The sequence below is a fragment of the Hylobates moloch genome, unplaced genomic scaffold (assembly GCF_009828535.3).
Source record: "Hylobates moloch isolate HMO894 unplaced genomic scaffold, HMol_V3 SCAFFOLD_1, whole genome shotgun sequence".
Taxonomy (NCBI): Eukaryota; Metazoa; Chordata; class Mammalia; order Primates; family Hylobatidae; genus Hylobates; species Hylobates moloch.
The window spans coordinates 65,161,050-65,177,913 of NW_026652276.1; the positions used below are offsets into that span (position 1 = coordinate 65,161,050).

Consider the following 16,864-nt stretch of genomic DNA (forward strand, 5'->3'; position numbering starts at 1 on the left):
AGGGGAGGTAACAAGCATACTCCACTATGTTAGAAGGAATTGGATGTGGAAAACCAGTAAAAAGCATCACAACTTAAGGCTGTAAATGGGAAGAGTCTTACTGAAGTGGCAACATTTGAAGGTGTGGGAGAAGCCGTTCTCATAGCCAAGAGCACTGCAGACAAGACACAGCAGGTCCAAAGGCTGAACCACATTTCAGAAAAAACAAGGACAATGTGGCTGAAGAAAGGGATGGGAGTGGAATATGACAGAGCCTTCTAAGTCTACGTAAGTGAGGTGGGGAGCTAATGGTGCTGTTCAAGAGTAACATTCAACTGTTTTTCAAGTTCCCTCTGGGGTTCGTGACTGCTGGCAGTGGCTGCCTAGCTTTCTGGTAAAGGAGTGTAGGTAGTGGCAGGTGGCTGTACCAATCTGGATGGAGGTGAAAGAAGCTGAGCTGCAGCCATGGTCAGTACAGTGGTGGCAGCTGGACTGGCCATTTCTGCTGCAGGTTTTGCAAGCCAGGAAGCACATATAGCCTGAAGTAACACAGGATTTTCAAAGTCTACCAAAATCTGCCTTCAGCGGTGGCTATTAGAGAGGTGGGTTTGAACCCAAAATGACAAAATGGGAAGCAGCAATACTACCTGTAAGCCTTACTGCCAGTAAAGGAAAAATGAGAGATGCTCAGTAACAAATATGATCTTAAATCGCCCAAAGAAGGATCTCTTTATATAGCAACCCAAATCAATGAAGCTAAGGATTTACTAGGTCAAGCTCAAAAATCAAATAAATGTATGATGAATTTTAGGTTCCTACTACTTTTTATGTGTATGAGTATCAACTTTCTATAAAATGCCTCAGAGCTACAAGTTTTAACGTTTCCTCTGGCTTGTGTGTTGAGAACAGTATAGAGGGTAAGGATGGGAGTAGGGAAACCAATTGAGAGGTTCATGCATTATGATGGCAGCTTGGTCTAGGGTGATAGAAGAGGGGTAGTCAAGGACATTGGATTCTGCCATGTCTCAGAGAACTAAAAGGATTTTCTGGTAGAATGGATGTGAGTCAAGAAGTTTAACATCTTTAAGAATGGAGTTGTCCGAGGATGAAGAAGACTGCATAGATGGAGACCCACGTGGGAAAATCAGTTCCTTTTTGGACATACCGAGAGATCTATTAGACGTTAACTAGAGTGTACAGAAACAAGTCCCCTCAAAACCCTTTGAAAATCTGCATGCTTTCCAATAAGCCATTCAGTTATCGATTATTTCTTCACCTAAGCAGGTTTCACTTGTTCATACTGTTTTGTCTTTTTAAAGTGAGGAAATGGAGATTCATTTAAGTATGTTTAAAATAAGCACTGCATGTGTGACTATTCGGTGAAGACTCTTAGCAACACTGCATGGGCTTGCTGCTAATTCCTAGAATGACCTTTAGCAACTCACTTTAGCACTTTTTTTTCTTTTTTTTTTTTGAGACAGTCTCACTCTGTCGCCCAGGCTGGAGTGCAGTGGCGCTATCTCGGCTCACTGCAAGCTCCACCTCCTGGGTTCACGCCATTCTCCTGCCTCCTCTTAAGCATATTTTCTCATCTATAAAGCAGAGTGGTATTCAGTGGGTCACCCCACAAAAAGCACTGCGCCTAGCTCACAGTAAACATTGCATAAATGATGGGTGTTTTGTCAATTTCCTTTAGTCTTGTATTATGCTTTTTGGCTACAAGTGAATCCAGTCAAATTAGCTTACAAGAGAGTTTCACTGTTAAAGTTCAGGATTGAAAATGACTTCAAGGACTAATGGATCTAAGGGTTCAAATGTGAAGATTTTTTTTCTTGAGATGGAGTCCCACTCTGTCACCCACGATGGAGTGCAGTGGCACAATCTTGGCTCACTGCAACCTCCACCTCCCAGGTTCAAGTGATTCTCCTGCCTCAGCCTCCCAAGTAGCTGGGATTACAGGTACCCGCCACCCACCTGGTTAAAAATTTTTTGTTGTTGTTGCATTTTTAGTGGAGACAGGGTTTCACCAGGTTGACCAGGGTGGTATGGAACTCGACCTCAAGTGATCCGCTTGCCTTGGCCTTCCGAAGTGCTAGGATTACACGCGAGCCAAATGTGAAGATTTGGGTCCTGAATATTTTTCACGTGCTATCAAGGAACTTCCTTCCTCTGACGGTGTGGTGATGGGGAATCTCGGGAGAAGACATTAGTTTTTCCAAACTCAGAACATAATCCCAGGTCTCAAACAGTCTATTCTTAGACCAAGTTGTGAGTGCGGAGATGGTGGCAAGAATCTCAGCAGCAGCTATCTGGAGCAACTAACATTGACTGATATTTGAAGGGCGAAGAGCATTGCTGGGCAGACAAAAACAGACATTCTTTGGTAGTAAACTTCACCGTATTCTGACCAATTCATACAAGGTAACTGGCCATAGAAACTTATGGTACCTAAAAATATTACAGTGAAGTATAAAACATTATTGTGAGAAATTACAAATTTCAAATAACAAATCTCAACTATGCCATGACTAATAAAACCAAGTGTTCATTTCTCTTGATCTGCATTTGAATTGAGCTTTATACCTGACTGTCCTCAAATTTGACTATCAAACTGTAATTGCACAACTTTGTATAAAAACCTGTCTTGTCAAGATTTCCCAAGTTCCTGTTTTTGAGGGGGGCACTGCTCAAGTATGTTGGCCATATCCATATTTGTGACTAAGCCTCAGAATATATTCTCATTCCCATTTAAAGATAGCTATCAGGGCGCTTTGTTTTCAGTTGACTCTAACACTTGAGAACTGGAAAAAAATTAAAGACTAGAAAACTTCAGGGCTGGGTGCAGTGGCTCACGCCTGTAATCCCAGGTGGGAGGCCGAGGCGGGCGGATCACGAGGTCAGGAGATCGAGACCATCCTGTTAACACGGTGAAACCCTGTCTCTACTAAAAATACAAAAAATTAGCCAGGCGTGGTGGCAGGCGCCTGTAGTCCCAGCTAGTCGGAAGGCTGAGGCAGGAGAATGGCGTGGACCCGGGAAGTGGAGCTTGCAGTAAGCCGAGATCGCGCCACTGCACTCCAGCCTGGGAGACAGCGAGACTCCGTCTCAAAGAAACAAAAAACAAAAGAAAACTTCAATCCTATGTTGGGGGGTGGGGGAGAAACACTGAAGACATTGACCTAACTTTTATCATCCATTAAAATGTTAGGTATGCTTCAGGACATCCTTGTAAAACAGTATCCAGCATTACCAAGACGCTATCTTTAGGGTCCATAAGACAGGTACTAAATTCTTTAAGCTATTGAATTTAACCTTATGATTTATTGAGGGAGGGAACTATAAATCCGTTTTACCAAAAAAAAAAAGTGTGTGTGTGTACGTGTGTGGAGACGGGGGGAAGGGAATCAGGTTAAAAACAGGAGTTCTTAACCTGTATAGTTTTTAGGTCTGAGAATTTTGATGGGAATAAAGTTTCTTCATTTTTACTAACACGTAACATTTCCTTCAATATTCTAGGCCACGAACCACTGGCATTTCACTGTACTTGTCTTAAAGTACAATTTAAACATTATCACTTATGCATCACAACTTCAGTGTTAGAAATCAGACCCACCATTAGACCTAATTTAGTGTTCCAAGTACATTAAGTCATAAACTTACTATTTTGGTATTATTTTCATGTAACATTTGAGTAATCTCACCTGTATCTCATGCCATGTAAAAATCAACATTCTAAGGGGCCTGCTGGCATACCAATCTGCCAGAGAGCACGGCATTAAAAAGGAACCAAGGAACCTGCCCAAGCTCACAAAACTTTTACATTCTGTATTTACATTTCTTACTGATAAAATCTGACACAAGAATCAGAGTAACAAAAACCTACCAACTAAGTTTTCTTTCAGTACCTACTGAGAGAAATAAGACCACTGACTTCAAATAGACAACCCATCAGAATTCTTTTGAGATATATATATATATATATATAAATTTTTTTTTTTTTTTTTTTTTGAGACAGTCTTGCTTTGTCGCCCAGGCTGAGTGCAGTGGGTGTGATCTTGGCTCACTGCAAGCTCCACCTCCTGGGTTCACGTCATTCTCCTGCCTCAGCCTCCCGAGTAGCTGGGACTACAGGCACCCGCCACCACGCCCAGCTAATTTTTGTATTTTTAGTAGAGACAAGGTTTCACCGGGTTAGCCAGGACGGTCTCGATCTCCTGACCTCATGATCCACCCTCCTCGGCCTCCCAAAGTGCTAGGATTACAGGCGTGAGCCACCACGCCCAGCCTCTTTTGATATATTTTAAAGAATGTAAGTTCACTCAGCATTTACTGAACCTGATAGTAATACAATTAAAAAATTAAGCTACCTGGAGCCACAAGATACAGCTAAACATTTTACGCAATTCCTTTATCTACGATGACAAGTCCTTTAATTAATTAGTGGCTATATATATGGATGTAGTGAATGTAACTATTTCATATATCTTAAGGCGTTTTCAAGCTGTCAACATCCTTGTGTATACCCATCACCCAGTTACTATTTCTTTACCAATAAAGGTTGAACAGTATGGGTTAATTCCCATTTCCTAGCTAGCTTTCAGAACTGTGCACAATATACATTTCAATGTACCCTTGCCATTACCTGGTGTTAGGGTCTTTGAAAATGTGTTAAGCTTAAAATGGCTTATTTTACCTATTACCACCTTACATCCCCCTAAACCTCGGCATTGTAGTATATTCAATTCAAAATTAACATCAACCCAATGTATTTAATAATTCAATTTTTGCAAAACAATCTTTACAACATTTACGTCTGTGACATGCACACACAGACTCAAATTTCATCATTTTCTGAATATTTTGCAGTTTATATAACAATGTCCTTTTATTCTAAGAAAACAAGGATAAATATACTTATTTTGTTGGAAGTAAGTCCACACTTGTCCTTTATTATTCCAGGACCTAAGTATTAAACTGAAGTTATTAGACATCCCATTCTTTTTTTTTTGAGATGGAGTCTCGCTCTGTCGCCCAAACTGGAGTGCAATGGTACGATCTCTGCTCAAGTTCTGCCTCCCAGGCTCACACCCTTCTCCTGCCTCAGCCTCCCGAGTAGCTGGGACTACAGGTGCCCACCACCACACCCGGCTAATTTTTTGTATCTTTGGTAGAGACAGGGTTTCACCGTGTTAGCCAGGATGGTCTCAATCTCCTGACCTTGTGATCCACCTGCCTTGGCCTCCCAAAGTGCTGGGATTACAGGACTGAGCCACTGCACCCGGCCTAGACACGCCATTTTTTAAGATTACTTAACTGCACAGAGTATGAAACCAGTGTTTGAATACAAGCAAAATGAGCTCGCATTAAGTCTAACAGCTAGCCAAGAATCCTCAGCTGGCTTCAACTTATAAAGTATTTCACTTGAAAAAACTATATTGGGAAAATGTGCTTAATAGCTATTAAGGCTAGAAATCTAAATACACACGTCGTAATTTCAAAAAAAAAATTATCAAAGACCTACCCCACAAATGAATCCAGCAAAACAGATGATCATTACCCACATCATCTTTACCCTTTTCCCTTTGCGTTAAACGGCAGTGTAGTTTAAGACTACTAAATTTCATGTTTTCCGCAACTTACTCACCATACAATACCAAACCATTCCACTGCCTCTTTCAAGATCAAGAAACCTAGGTAATTCCAACATCTGCAATGCCCTCTCCCTCCTAGCAACCACTTTTTCTGGTAGTTTGTTTCTATTCACTAACTCACTTATCCTTTTTTCCCCTCAAAAGTTCAGATTCCTCACATGTATCACCACCCAAGTATCTCATATATTGTCTTTCAAGACCTAAGTTATTTTAGGCAACAAGTGCTGGTAACTTTAAAAAATATTTTCTTCCATGCCTATTTCCCATGGCTTGTTTCCCATATAATATAATCCACATCTTTAAAAATAACTGATAAAGGCTCATTCCAAGTTTCCTGTTGTTTTATTACTTACTGGTAAAATAAGTCAAAATATTCACCTATAGTGTTTAAGTCACATGAACATTGTGAAGTGACAAAACAACACACACATTTCTAAAAATATTTTAATGAAAAAGTTATCTTTCTGTAAACATTTCATTATACTACAAATGAAACATCTGAATCCATTACAGAACACTTCTGAATTCTTAAAAATCAGAAAACATACTGAAGTTTTAAAGTAATTTCGAATATTTAGATAGGCTAACAATCCTTACATTACCCTTGCACACTGGCATGCTCATTCACTAATTTGTGACATTACTGGAACTCCCAAGATACTGTCAGGTTTCAATTTGTGACTATTATATACTGGAACTCTTAAAACCAAGCCTATTTCAATTAGTTATTTAACAAATATACTTTATTACCACATATTCTCCTTTAGGACATGAGTATAAATTCAGCTTTTTAGAAGTGTAATATTAGAAGCAGTAACTTACAAATTGGTTTAACAAAATCAGTTAAATCTGCCCCAATCACTTATATAACAACCTTTTTTTTTTACTGCTCCTACAACTTGAGAATAGTTTTCAGAAACGACAATGGAACTGTTTAAATAAAATACTTTTATTTGATAAAAAGAAATAAACTAGAAAGAACAATGCCCTTAAAAAATAAAAATGTTTGCTTCACTAAAACCATGTTGTGAAGGAAATTCATCAAAGGCTGTTACCTTATTCAACACGTAGAAATTGGGTCCTGATTTAGATAGTCAACCAGTCATTTTTTTGAGACTAAACACTGGCAAACTGCTTCTTCATGTAGAGAACTGATAATTTAGAAACTAGTTTGCATTTTCAGTATTTGTCTCCAAAGGATTTTTTTAAGTAAACTAACCACCTAAATTGTTAAGCCCTTTTGGGGCAGCAAAAACAGCCCTTATTACCCATCAACAACCAGTTTGAACAGTAATTCAGTATTCTTTGGGAAAATGTTTTTACAAAGGAGCACTAATCAGGCCCCCACTGCTTAACAGATGAACCAAAACAAAAAAAGGAACGAAAATGTAACCTATTGGTCCAAAGAATTCCCTGAATTTATATGCAAGAGAACTTGGGAGGCCATTTGAAGACCAACCTTTATCCATGACATCTGGTAACTTTTCTTTTTTGAGATGGGGTCACCCAGGCTGGAATACAGTGGGGCAGTCAGCTCACTGTAGCCTCGACTGCCTGAAATCAAGGCATCCTCCCACCTCAGCCTCCCAAGTAGCTGGGACTACAGATGTGTATCACCAAGCCCAGCTAATCTATTTTTTGTTGACAGGCTCTCCCTATGTTGCCCAGGCTCGTCTCAAACTCCTGGACTCGGGATCCATCTGCCTCGGCCTCCCAAAGTGCTGCTGGGACTACAGGCGTGAGCCACTGTGCCTGGCCCTGGTAACTTTTAATGTTCCTTTGAAGGTGTTTTCCTAGTATGAGGATTGGCAGCTTACTGAGTCTGTTGTGTGTCATGCTTACACACAAAAACGGTTTTCACGAAAGCTGAAGCTACTTTCTTTTACTAAAAATTGAGTTTACCCTGAAGACACTAATAATGAATTGTATACACAAGGGGTCACAACTGACTTGATATGAATACTTATGGCTATTTTGCAGGGCAATTTTTAAAACTAAGGTTTAAAATGTGTAGGGCATGGTGCCAAGGTAGTTTTCAGTTGAAGAATTTTACCAATGTCCTACTGGAGAGGGACAAAGTTGTGAAATATGTAATGTAGACTTGCAGGGAAACAAATGGTGTCATCAGGTTTTACTGTCAACTACAAACCTTACCCAGCCAGAAACCTTCGTATTTTAGATGGTAGGAAAGACATTCCTCATTTAGGCAAGTAGGGTTCTCATTCAACCTGCAAATCAAAAAGATTACTCTTACCTTGCTTTACAAAAAATTACTCTTTAATTAGTGAAAAAATTCAAATTCAAGCCTTACCTAATGCTTATTGCCCTTCCTTGCAGGTCTAAATGCTAGACCTAGTGACTGTGGCAACTATCTCTCATTGATGTTCCAAAAGGCGAAGAGCTCCTTCCTGCTAGACTTTCTTCGATATTTCAGTTGTAATAAGCAGATTTAACTAGCTTTTGGAAAGTTGCTCACTATCATCATAGTATCTTATGCCTTCACTTCTCTGTAGTTGAAGCTCTTGCTGCTGCCTTGTCATTCTTTATTTATGCTGACTTGTCCAAACACAAAAGGCTGCTGAAGTCCTGTCTTAGTGAGTTTCTGTGATCCACACTGTGCTTAAAAAGCACATCTTAGGTCCTTTAAAGCTGGTTAAATCGCTCTCCTCATGGCTTACTTTTCCACACTGTTCACAAGAGCTAAGCTAATACAACTTATAAACAGGTCACATACACAGATTTCACCTGCTTATAGGTTGTAAACATCAACTTACTGTAAATGTTTTCACTATAGTACTAGTTCCAGAACACAGAAAGTTGGTTAACAGTACAATTAACCTCATGCCATTAAAGGATACTGTCAAGGTTGTGTCAAACAATTTCACAAACATAAAACAGGAAATGTTAATCTCCCCCATTCCTTTAAACTTTATTTATATGAATAAAAGAACTTGAGACAATTTAGCTCAATTTTAATGTTTCCCAAGCATTATTTTGACCAGGTACCCAGGTTTAAGTTATGAACATTGACAGTGTCCATTATATAACCACACTTGAAGTTATTAAGGACTTAATCATTTTCTAATATTAGCCTATTTTCTACACTGCTTTTCACATATATGCCCATTAACAAATGGAATGTCTGTTACATTTATTGGTTTGTGAATGTTTCTGGAAAACTGCAGTATGTGTGAAGACCAATTTCCATGCTGGCATAGCATGCATCCAAATATTAATGCACAGAGGCACAGAATTAGAGCAACAAGAGAGCATATTCAAACACTAGCACGCCCCATTCCCCTTTTTATTGCTTGTTTGCTTAGTACTTCTTAAAACAAAAAAGACTTGAATTCAACGTTCAACTACCAAAGAAAGAGTAACAGCAGGGCACATACTCAGGGTTCGAATGAAATTGTAAGCACTAGCTGGAGCAAAACAGTAGACATTGGTTTATATTAATATATGTATATATGACCTCATTAACTAAAACTCTTCTCAACCAGGGCCTTCTAAACAAATTGGTAACAACATGATTTATGTTGAAATATACACAAGAAGTAACAATGTGTTCTTTGGGAATTTAAGAACTCAGACTACCCAAATTTGAATTCAGGTCTGTAGGAAGTGAAAAGCCTGTACTAAGCAACTGTGCTACATTTCTGCTGCAGTTAGGTTATTTTGGACAATTATACCTAAACTATCCTTGGTTTCATCCAGCAAAATGTATAGAATACAAACAGGAAAGCATGCCAGCCAGTTAGGGGTTTAATAACACATGATTTTTATTCTCTTGCTCTGAAAACTTATATCAAAAAAAAGAATTTAAGGAAAGTAACTCAAGATTTATGGGCCTCTTGTGCTTTAAAGAAAAAAAAAAAGGTACCCACTAATTTGCTCAGATATAGCAGGCTTAATGGTTCTATATTTTCAAGTTTTTAAGAATGGTTTCTAATGTAGGAGAGGGAAAACATCCACTATCCCTTTTCAGAATTTAAATGGAGGGCAGTAAACATTCTTCACACCCAAAACCTATGGCAGCAGTTCAAATTTGACCAAGGTAAATGTAGAATAGAGATGTTCTAAACACAGCTAGGACTCAGCAAGTCTAACACACTAAAGTCATGATTACATTTTAAAAGAAAATGCACAAAAACCAAATAGAAATTTTGAGATTTTTTTCATTTGAAGGTAATCTTAATGCTATTAAATTCACAAATGCTAATTTAAATACCCAATCCTATTTATCTAAAACACACATTGCAAACACACAAATTATCTATTCTCTCCACATGTCAGCGCCCATTCATATCATGGTTTGGAAATGGGGAGAATAGATTCCCCTTAAACTGCAAGTCAGCAGGTGTTTCTTTACAGTTAACTTTAGCAAAATTCATACAAAATAGTAATTAACAATGATCTTCTTTACTTGTTAACTCACAAGGAAACACCTTCGAAACTGCATTTTGTTAAAGTTTCTGTACTAAAATGTAGAAAAACTGAACTACACAAATATTGAAAAGTTAAAAATTCCTTAATTTTTTATTCCTGGTACCACTACCACAATTTACAGGGCAATATACCTGATGTAATGAAAAGAAAAAGAAAAAGACAAAGCTACAACAGATAAAAGACCTCAGGAATGTACATCTAATTGACACTACATTGCATTAATCAATAGCTGCACTTTTTGCAAACTGTGGCTATGACAGTCCTGAACAAGAAGGGTTTCCTGTTTAAGCTGCAGTAACTTTTCTGACTATGGATCATCGTTCCTTCTGTGGCAGATTTTTACAGTTCCTCTAATGCATTTGGGACGACTGTCTCAAAGTAACCTGCAGCTTTCCTGACAACTCCTCGCTCTCTCTCCTGCTAAGAACTGTAGCCTGTTGAATAATACAGGATAAAAAAATTATTACACTCAGTGAACAGTTTCACATATTCTTTTATCATCATAATAAAAATTTAAAGATACCTACCCTTTTCTGCTGTTTTTAGAACCTTCTGCTACCATATCCACCACTTCCACCACCAGATCCATAACCACCTGAAAATATACATAGTATTTTAAAAGAAGTATACACATTTTTTAAATTAAAAAGGCTATAAAGAATTGATTTAAGAAAGTACGTACCACCATAGGGACTGCCCGAGCTTCTTCCACCAAAACTGCCCCCTTTCATGGGTCCATAATTTGATTGCTGTTGTCCACTATAATTTCCAAAATCATTATAGTTCCCACCACCACCATAGTTACCTGAAATCAGAAAGGTTTTATGTGTGGTTTACCTACATAATCATCATTTTCCCCTTTTAACGTATGTAACTATTATCTTTTGAGAATTATGGTACCATGCTTATACACATCACTGTGGTAGCACCACTTGGGGATAACTGATGTCAGGATATTAAAAGACCATCAACATTTTGTTTACATTAAATGCTGTCCTCTAAGCACATGTTCTCTCTACCATTAACACCATTAAAATTGCCAGTGTTCCATTCACTATGATTGAGGCAGTATAACATTTGAAACAATGAGAAGGCATTCTAACTTGTTAAAACTTCACTAATCTGTCACTGACATGTTAACTAGGTCCAACAAAACAGTACATTTGTAAGAAAGCTTTTAACAGTATTCTGGGTTAATGACCTACACCTGCTTGCTTAAACGCTTCAACTACCTGTGACATATTAAGACCCAAAGTACTTTGTTAACCTGGGCCCTAGATGGCAACCTGCTCACTTTAGCATGTCTGGAGTATTCAAACAATTTATTTCCAGTTGTCCAGTTTAAAAGTACTAAGCAGTTAAGTAAAATTTTGGCAATAAATAAACTCCCAATCTTCTACATGTAAAACATGTACTGAATACTGGCAAATGTCCATTTTTTACTACTCAACTAAAAATTGAGTACATTTGGCTGAGTGCAGTGGCTCATGCCTGTAATCCCACTACTTTGGGAGGCAGAGGCGGGCAGATCACAAGGTCAGGAGATCGAGACCATCCTGGCTAATATGGTGAAACCCCGTCTCTACTAAAAATACAAAAAATTAACCAGGCATGCTGGCATGCACCTGTAGTCCCAGCTACTAGGGAGGCTGAGGCAGGAGAATCGCATGAACCCGGGAGGTGGAGACTGCAATGAGCTGAGATCATGCCACTGCACTCCAGCCTGGGCAACAGAGCGAGACTCCAACTCAAAAAAAAAAAAAAGAGTTGAGTACATTTTACTAAATAACCAGCAAAGTCAAGAAAATTTGGTTTGAACTACCCACCATTTTAGTATTTTTCTAATATTACAGAACATAAAATTTGATTAAACGCTAACTTTGAACACTTTTCAAATATGTGTCATGGGAACTGTTAGCAACACTGAATATTTAATATTTAAATAAAACAACTGAATGCTTACCACCGCCAAAATTTCCTCCTTCATTGTAACCATCATATCCTCCACCACCTCCACCATATCCACCACCTTGGTTTCCATATCCTGGTCCACCACCACCATAGCCCCCTCTACTACTATAACCAGGACCACCGCCATAGTTGCCACCTAAAAAAACAACAAACAAGTAACAAGACCACACAAAAACTTAAGTGTATAGTCACGTGATTCAATTCTGGTATGTGTTTAAGAAACTGGGTCTTGCTCTGTTGCCTGGGCTCAAGTACAGTGGTGCGACCACAGCAATGCAGCCTTGAACTCCTGGGCTCAAGCCATTCTCCCACCTCAGCCTCCTGAGTAGCTAGACTATGGGCATGTGCCACCATGTTCCCCTGTTTTATTTTTCTAGATATACGGTATCCTTATGTTGCTCAGACTGGTCTCAAAATCCTCACCTCAAACAACCTCTCTGCCTCAGCCCCCTGAATAGCTAGAATTACTCAACTCTGGTTTTATATTACATTTAAGCCACTGGCAAATAAGCCAGTGAGTTAACACTCTGAAGCCTGGTAATACCTAATAATAATAGAGTATTAAGTATCTGCGTTAGTAAGAATGAAAGTAAATGTTTAACCATCTTCTGATAGTAAAAAAAAAAATCAGTTTTCATTTTATAAAATTTCACTAAGAAAAATATAGTCTCAGACTTAATGAAACAATTCTAGCTCAACCCCTACTACTTGCTGAAAAAGAGCAGCTAATGTTGTATCTCCAGGGGGAAAAGGGTTCCTCCTCTTCTACGTACAGTTTGGAAATACATCTTAACCATTAAGCCACTCGAGTTTTAACTAAAATTAGAAAAGTGTAATAAATACTTAATTTTCAATAAGCAAAGAAAGTTAAAATATCAAACATCAATGAAAATAAGCCACCTACCATCACCTCCAAATCCATTATATCCACCATCACCTCCTCCATAACTACCTCTGCTGCCACCACCTCCACCACCATAGCCTCCTGAGGAAAAACAAGACATGAATTGAAATAATATATTCAACTTACCAAAATGTCAGGTATCCATGTACTTAGAAGATAAACAGCCTACCTCTTCCACCAAAGTTTCCACCACGGCCAAAATTACCTCCACCACCTCCAAAGTTTCCTCCGCGACCCATAAAATTGCCAGATCCACCTCCACGACCTTTAACACAGGCAAGGGAGATTTTTAAGAACCTTACAAACACCACTCACATCCATTGTGTACATGTGTATGGTCCTACTCACCTCTCTGTGATCCAGCAGACTGCATCTCTTGTTTAGAAAGGGCCTTTTTCACTTCACAATTATGCCCATTAATAGTGTGGTATTTCTGAACTAAATTTTTTTTTAATCAAACAAAACAAAAAGTTATTTTATGTTTGGAAAAACACATATATGAGATACCCTCTGTCATTATGTAACCCATTAAGACATAATCAGGTAGTGACTCTGGGAATGAAGGAGCATTCTGAGATGTTAATATTTCTTCATCTGGATACTGATTACACAGGCAGACACTATGAAAATTGACTATACACTATAAATGCCATTACACTCAACAGAAAATTACAAGCAATTTAGCAAATTTAGTTCAAAACAGAAAAACCACTTCTACTTTCTCATTCAAGTTACCATAAATTGCTACTTACCAACAATTTTATCAACTGTATCATGATCATCAAAAGTTACAAAAGCAAATCCTCTCTTTTTTCCACTCTGCCTGTCTTCCATAACTTCTATGGTTTCAATCTTGCCATACTTTTCAAAGTAGTCTCTCAAATTATATTCTTCTGTGTCTTCTTTAATACCACCAACAAAAATTTTCTTCACTGTTAGATGGGCACCAGGCTTTACAGAATCCTACAAATAAAATAATATATTAAGTCAACAAACAAACTTTCACAACAATTTCACATATTACACAATGTATTATTAAAATACCTCTCTAGAAACAGCTCTCTTTGGTTCCACTACACGCCCATCAACCTTGTGTGGTCGAGCACACATCGCTGCATCCACCTCTTCAACACAAGAATAAGTCACAAAACCAAAGCCCCTGGAACGTTTTGTTTGGGGGTCTCTCATTACCTACAAAATAAAAAGTTTTATAATGTTGAAAACATCTCCACCGGTTCTCTACATCCCTTAGAACCCTTCTGTTCTCTTAGTAACTTACCACACAATCTGTGAGTGTGCCCCATTTCTCAAAATGTTCTCTTAAACTATCATCTGTAGTTTCAAAGCTCAGACCACCAATAAACAGTTTTCTCAACTGCTCTGGTTCCTTTGGATCATGGCCCTGAGAGAAAGAACCAATACTCTTAAGTTATCTTATAGTAGATGAATTGTTAAGATGCAAGAAGAGCCTTTAATGTACTGTTAAGTAATAAAATCAACATCAAATTCCTGTGACAGTTAACACTGTGTCCAGTTAAAACTTTGACCAGACATCGGCGCGGTGGCTCATGCCTGTAATCCCAACACTTTGGGAGGCCGAGGCAGATGGATCACCTGAGGTCAGAGGTCAGGAGTTCGAGACCAGCCTGGCCAACACGGCGAAACCTCATCTCCACTAAAAACACAAAAATTAGCTGCGCATGGTGGTGGGCGTCTGTAATCCCAGCTACTCGAGAAGCTGAGACAGGAAAATCGCTTGAACCCAGGAGGCGGAGGTTGCAGTGAGCCAAGATCATGTCACCACACTCCAGCCTGGGCGATAGGAGCAAAACTCCGTCTCAAACAAACAAAACAACAAAAACTTTGACCAAAAATAGACTTCAACTGTAAAGGGGCTAACTTATGTCAAGGAAACCTATAACCAGCCTTTCAAATGCCAACATCACTTCAACTAAATTGAAATCCAAGACAATTCCAGAATCAAAAAATCGCTTCATTTTTTAAAAGATACAACTGTCTGAGAACCTTTACTTTAGAAGTTGCTAATAAGTCATTTTCTAAGGCACTAAACTGTTGGAGAAGCAGTGTTGCATCTATCCCATTTCAACTCTTCTCAGTCTACATCCCAACATGCATTTATTTTTTTGTTTGTTTTGTTTTTGAGACGGAGTCTCGCTCTGTCGCCCAGGCTAGAGAGTGCAGTGGCGCGATCTCGGCTCACTGTAACCTCCGCCTGCCGGGTTCACGCCATTTTCCTGCCTCAGCCTCTGGAGTAGCTGGGACTACAGGCGCCCACCACCACGCCCAGCTAATTTTTTGTATTTTTAGTACAGACGGGATTTCACCGTGTTAGCCAGAATGGTCTCGATCTCCTTACCTCGTGATCCGCTCGCCTCGGCCTCCCGAAGTGCTAGGATTACAGGCGTGAGCCACTGCGCCTGGCCCATGCATTTAAATTCAAAACTGGATGAAGAACAATCTAAAAGTTCTTAATGTCAAACTTACAGAAACTCACTGCTTTCAAGCAAATTAATTTAAAACAGGTATTCCTAAGCCAAACCAGCATTTCCCAAAAAAACAGAAAAAAAAAAAAAGGCCGACCAAATAGCTTTCTACAACCCATGTTTGTTATATGCTGCAAAAATCTGCACTTCACAACTCAATTTTAAGAGTCACAACTAACTGGCAAGTTGGACTTACATTAGGCATGGTATGTATTGTCTGACTATAAGAACGGAGCACAGCAAAACAAAAACTGAGATTTTTAAGAATTAAGATGTCTTGAAATTGTTTTATACTTCAGTCAAGACTTTTTAACACATTGCATGAACTGTCATTTAATGCATGCATTCATTAAGGTTTCTTTCCTTCACCCTTAGTTCTTAAATAAGGGGGCTCACGTTTACATTCTAATGTCTTCCTGTGTCTCCTAGAGGTAGAGATATTAAGGCATTTAATGTGAAGAGACTGTCACATGCTAGAAAAAACGTTAATAGCCTAAAGCATTAATTAATTCATGTAATCTCATCTTTTCAAGTCTTGGATAAATGTATTCAATTGACAATAACGAAATCGACAAAAATATTTAGGATCCACATTAAATGTACTGCAAAACCGTGAAAATTTCAACTCTGGTTGCAGTCCTCTAAACAAAATTCCAGGAAACTACAACCAGAGCCGACTCAAAGAATGGGAAAACATGAAGATAAAAAACATTTTTAAATTCTTCCTTAACATCTATACTCAAATTCTTCTCCACCCACCCTCCTCAGCGGCCGGGGCCGGGAAGGGGCTGGCTGGGTTGTTTTTCACATCTACACTCAAGTTCTCAAATACTAAGTCCTTTGCCCACAGGGCGGTTAGAGAAGTGTAATGTAAGTACTTTAGCAAAAATAGATTAAGAAGTATTTTAAAGCAGCAAAGTTTTTAACAATCTCGTATTTCCAACAGGATGCTGCGAAAAAAAGAAAAGGCCAATTATCGACTTCTCCTCGCGGAGAGGACCCGTAAAAGGCCTAGAAAAGCGTCGGCAGAACTTCAGCGAAAGCACTACCTCCCCATGCTTCGAGGCCATTTGCGGCTTTTTCAGCCGGGCCGCCTCCGCCCTCTTCCCTCCAATCCCAGGCTCTCTTTCCCGGCGGCAGAGCGAGGCGGCGGCCATTGCGGGCCAATGCGCCATTTCGTAACGCGGCGGCGGATCAATGTCAATGTGGCCGCCGCCCGCTTGCTCGCTCGCCCGGATGTGCCTGCTCGTCCCCTCCCCTCCCCCACCACCTCCTCCCAACCGCTCCCGCCGGGGCCCGCCATGCCGGCCTCGGCCTCGCTTCGGAGGCCGCCCAACCGGCAGGCCGGCTTCCCTCCCGAGGCCTCCCCGACCAAGCCGCGCCTCCAAGGGGCCGCCTGTGAAGCC

The 16,864-nt window shown here is 39.5% G+C and overlaps 1 protein-coding gene and 1 pseudogene across 5 annotated transcripts in view; one reads left to right on the forward strand and one right to left on the reverse strand.

Annotated features, from left to right (window-relative positions):
- Positions 1 to 438: 438 nt before the first annotated feature.
- LOC116810624 (mitochondrial import inner membrane translocase subunit TIM14-like) lies at positions 439 to 2,055 on the forward strand (annotated as a pseudogene).
- A 5,691-nt stretch (positions 2,056 to 7,746) lies between these two features.
- Positions 7,747 to 16,864, reverse strand: part of HNRNPA3 (heterogeneous nuclear ribonucleoprotein A3) — a 47,147-nt gene continuing 38,029 nt past the window's right edge. For 2 of the 5 annotated variants that reach the window (XM_032755305.2, XM_032755303.2), the window contains exons 2-11: positions 14,234 to 14,356; positions 13,999 to 14,145; positions 13,707 to 13,917; positions 13,303 to 13,392; positions 13,124 to 13,219; positions 12,955 to 13,035; positions 12,043 to 12,186; positions 10,762 to 10,884; positions 10,607 to 10,674; positions 7,747 to 10,513 (exon numbers count right to left, since the gene is read on the reverse strand). In XM_032755305.2, the coding sequence (XP_032611196.1) occupies positions 10,622 to 10,674; positions 10,762 to 10,884; positions 12,043 to 12,186; positions 12,955 to 13,035; positions 13,124 to 13,219; positions 13,303 to 13,392; positions 13,707 to 13,917; positions 13,999 to 14,145; positions 14,234 to 14,356 (1,068 nt within the window). In that variant the 3' untranslated portion in view covers positions 7,747 to 10,513; positions 10,607 to 10,621. Of the gene's footprint in view, positions 10,514 to 10,606; positions 10,675 to 10,761; positions 10,885 to 12,042; positions 12,187 to 12,954; positions 13,036 to 13,123; positions 13,220 to 13,302; positions 13,393 to 13,706; positions 13,918 to 13,998; positions 14,146 to 14,233; positions 14,357 to 16,507; positions 16,649 to 16,864 lie in introns of those variants that run through there. The other 3 variants (XM_058440867.1, XM_058440860.1, XM_058440882.1) reach the window with 3 other exon arrangements.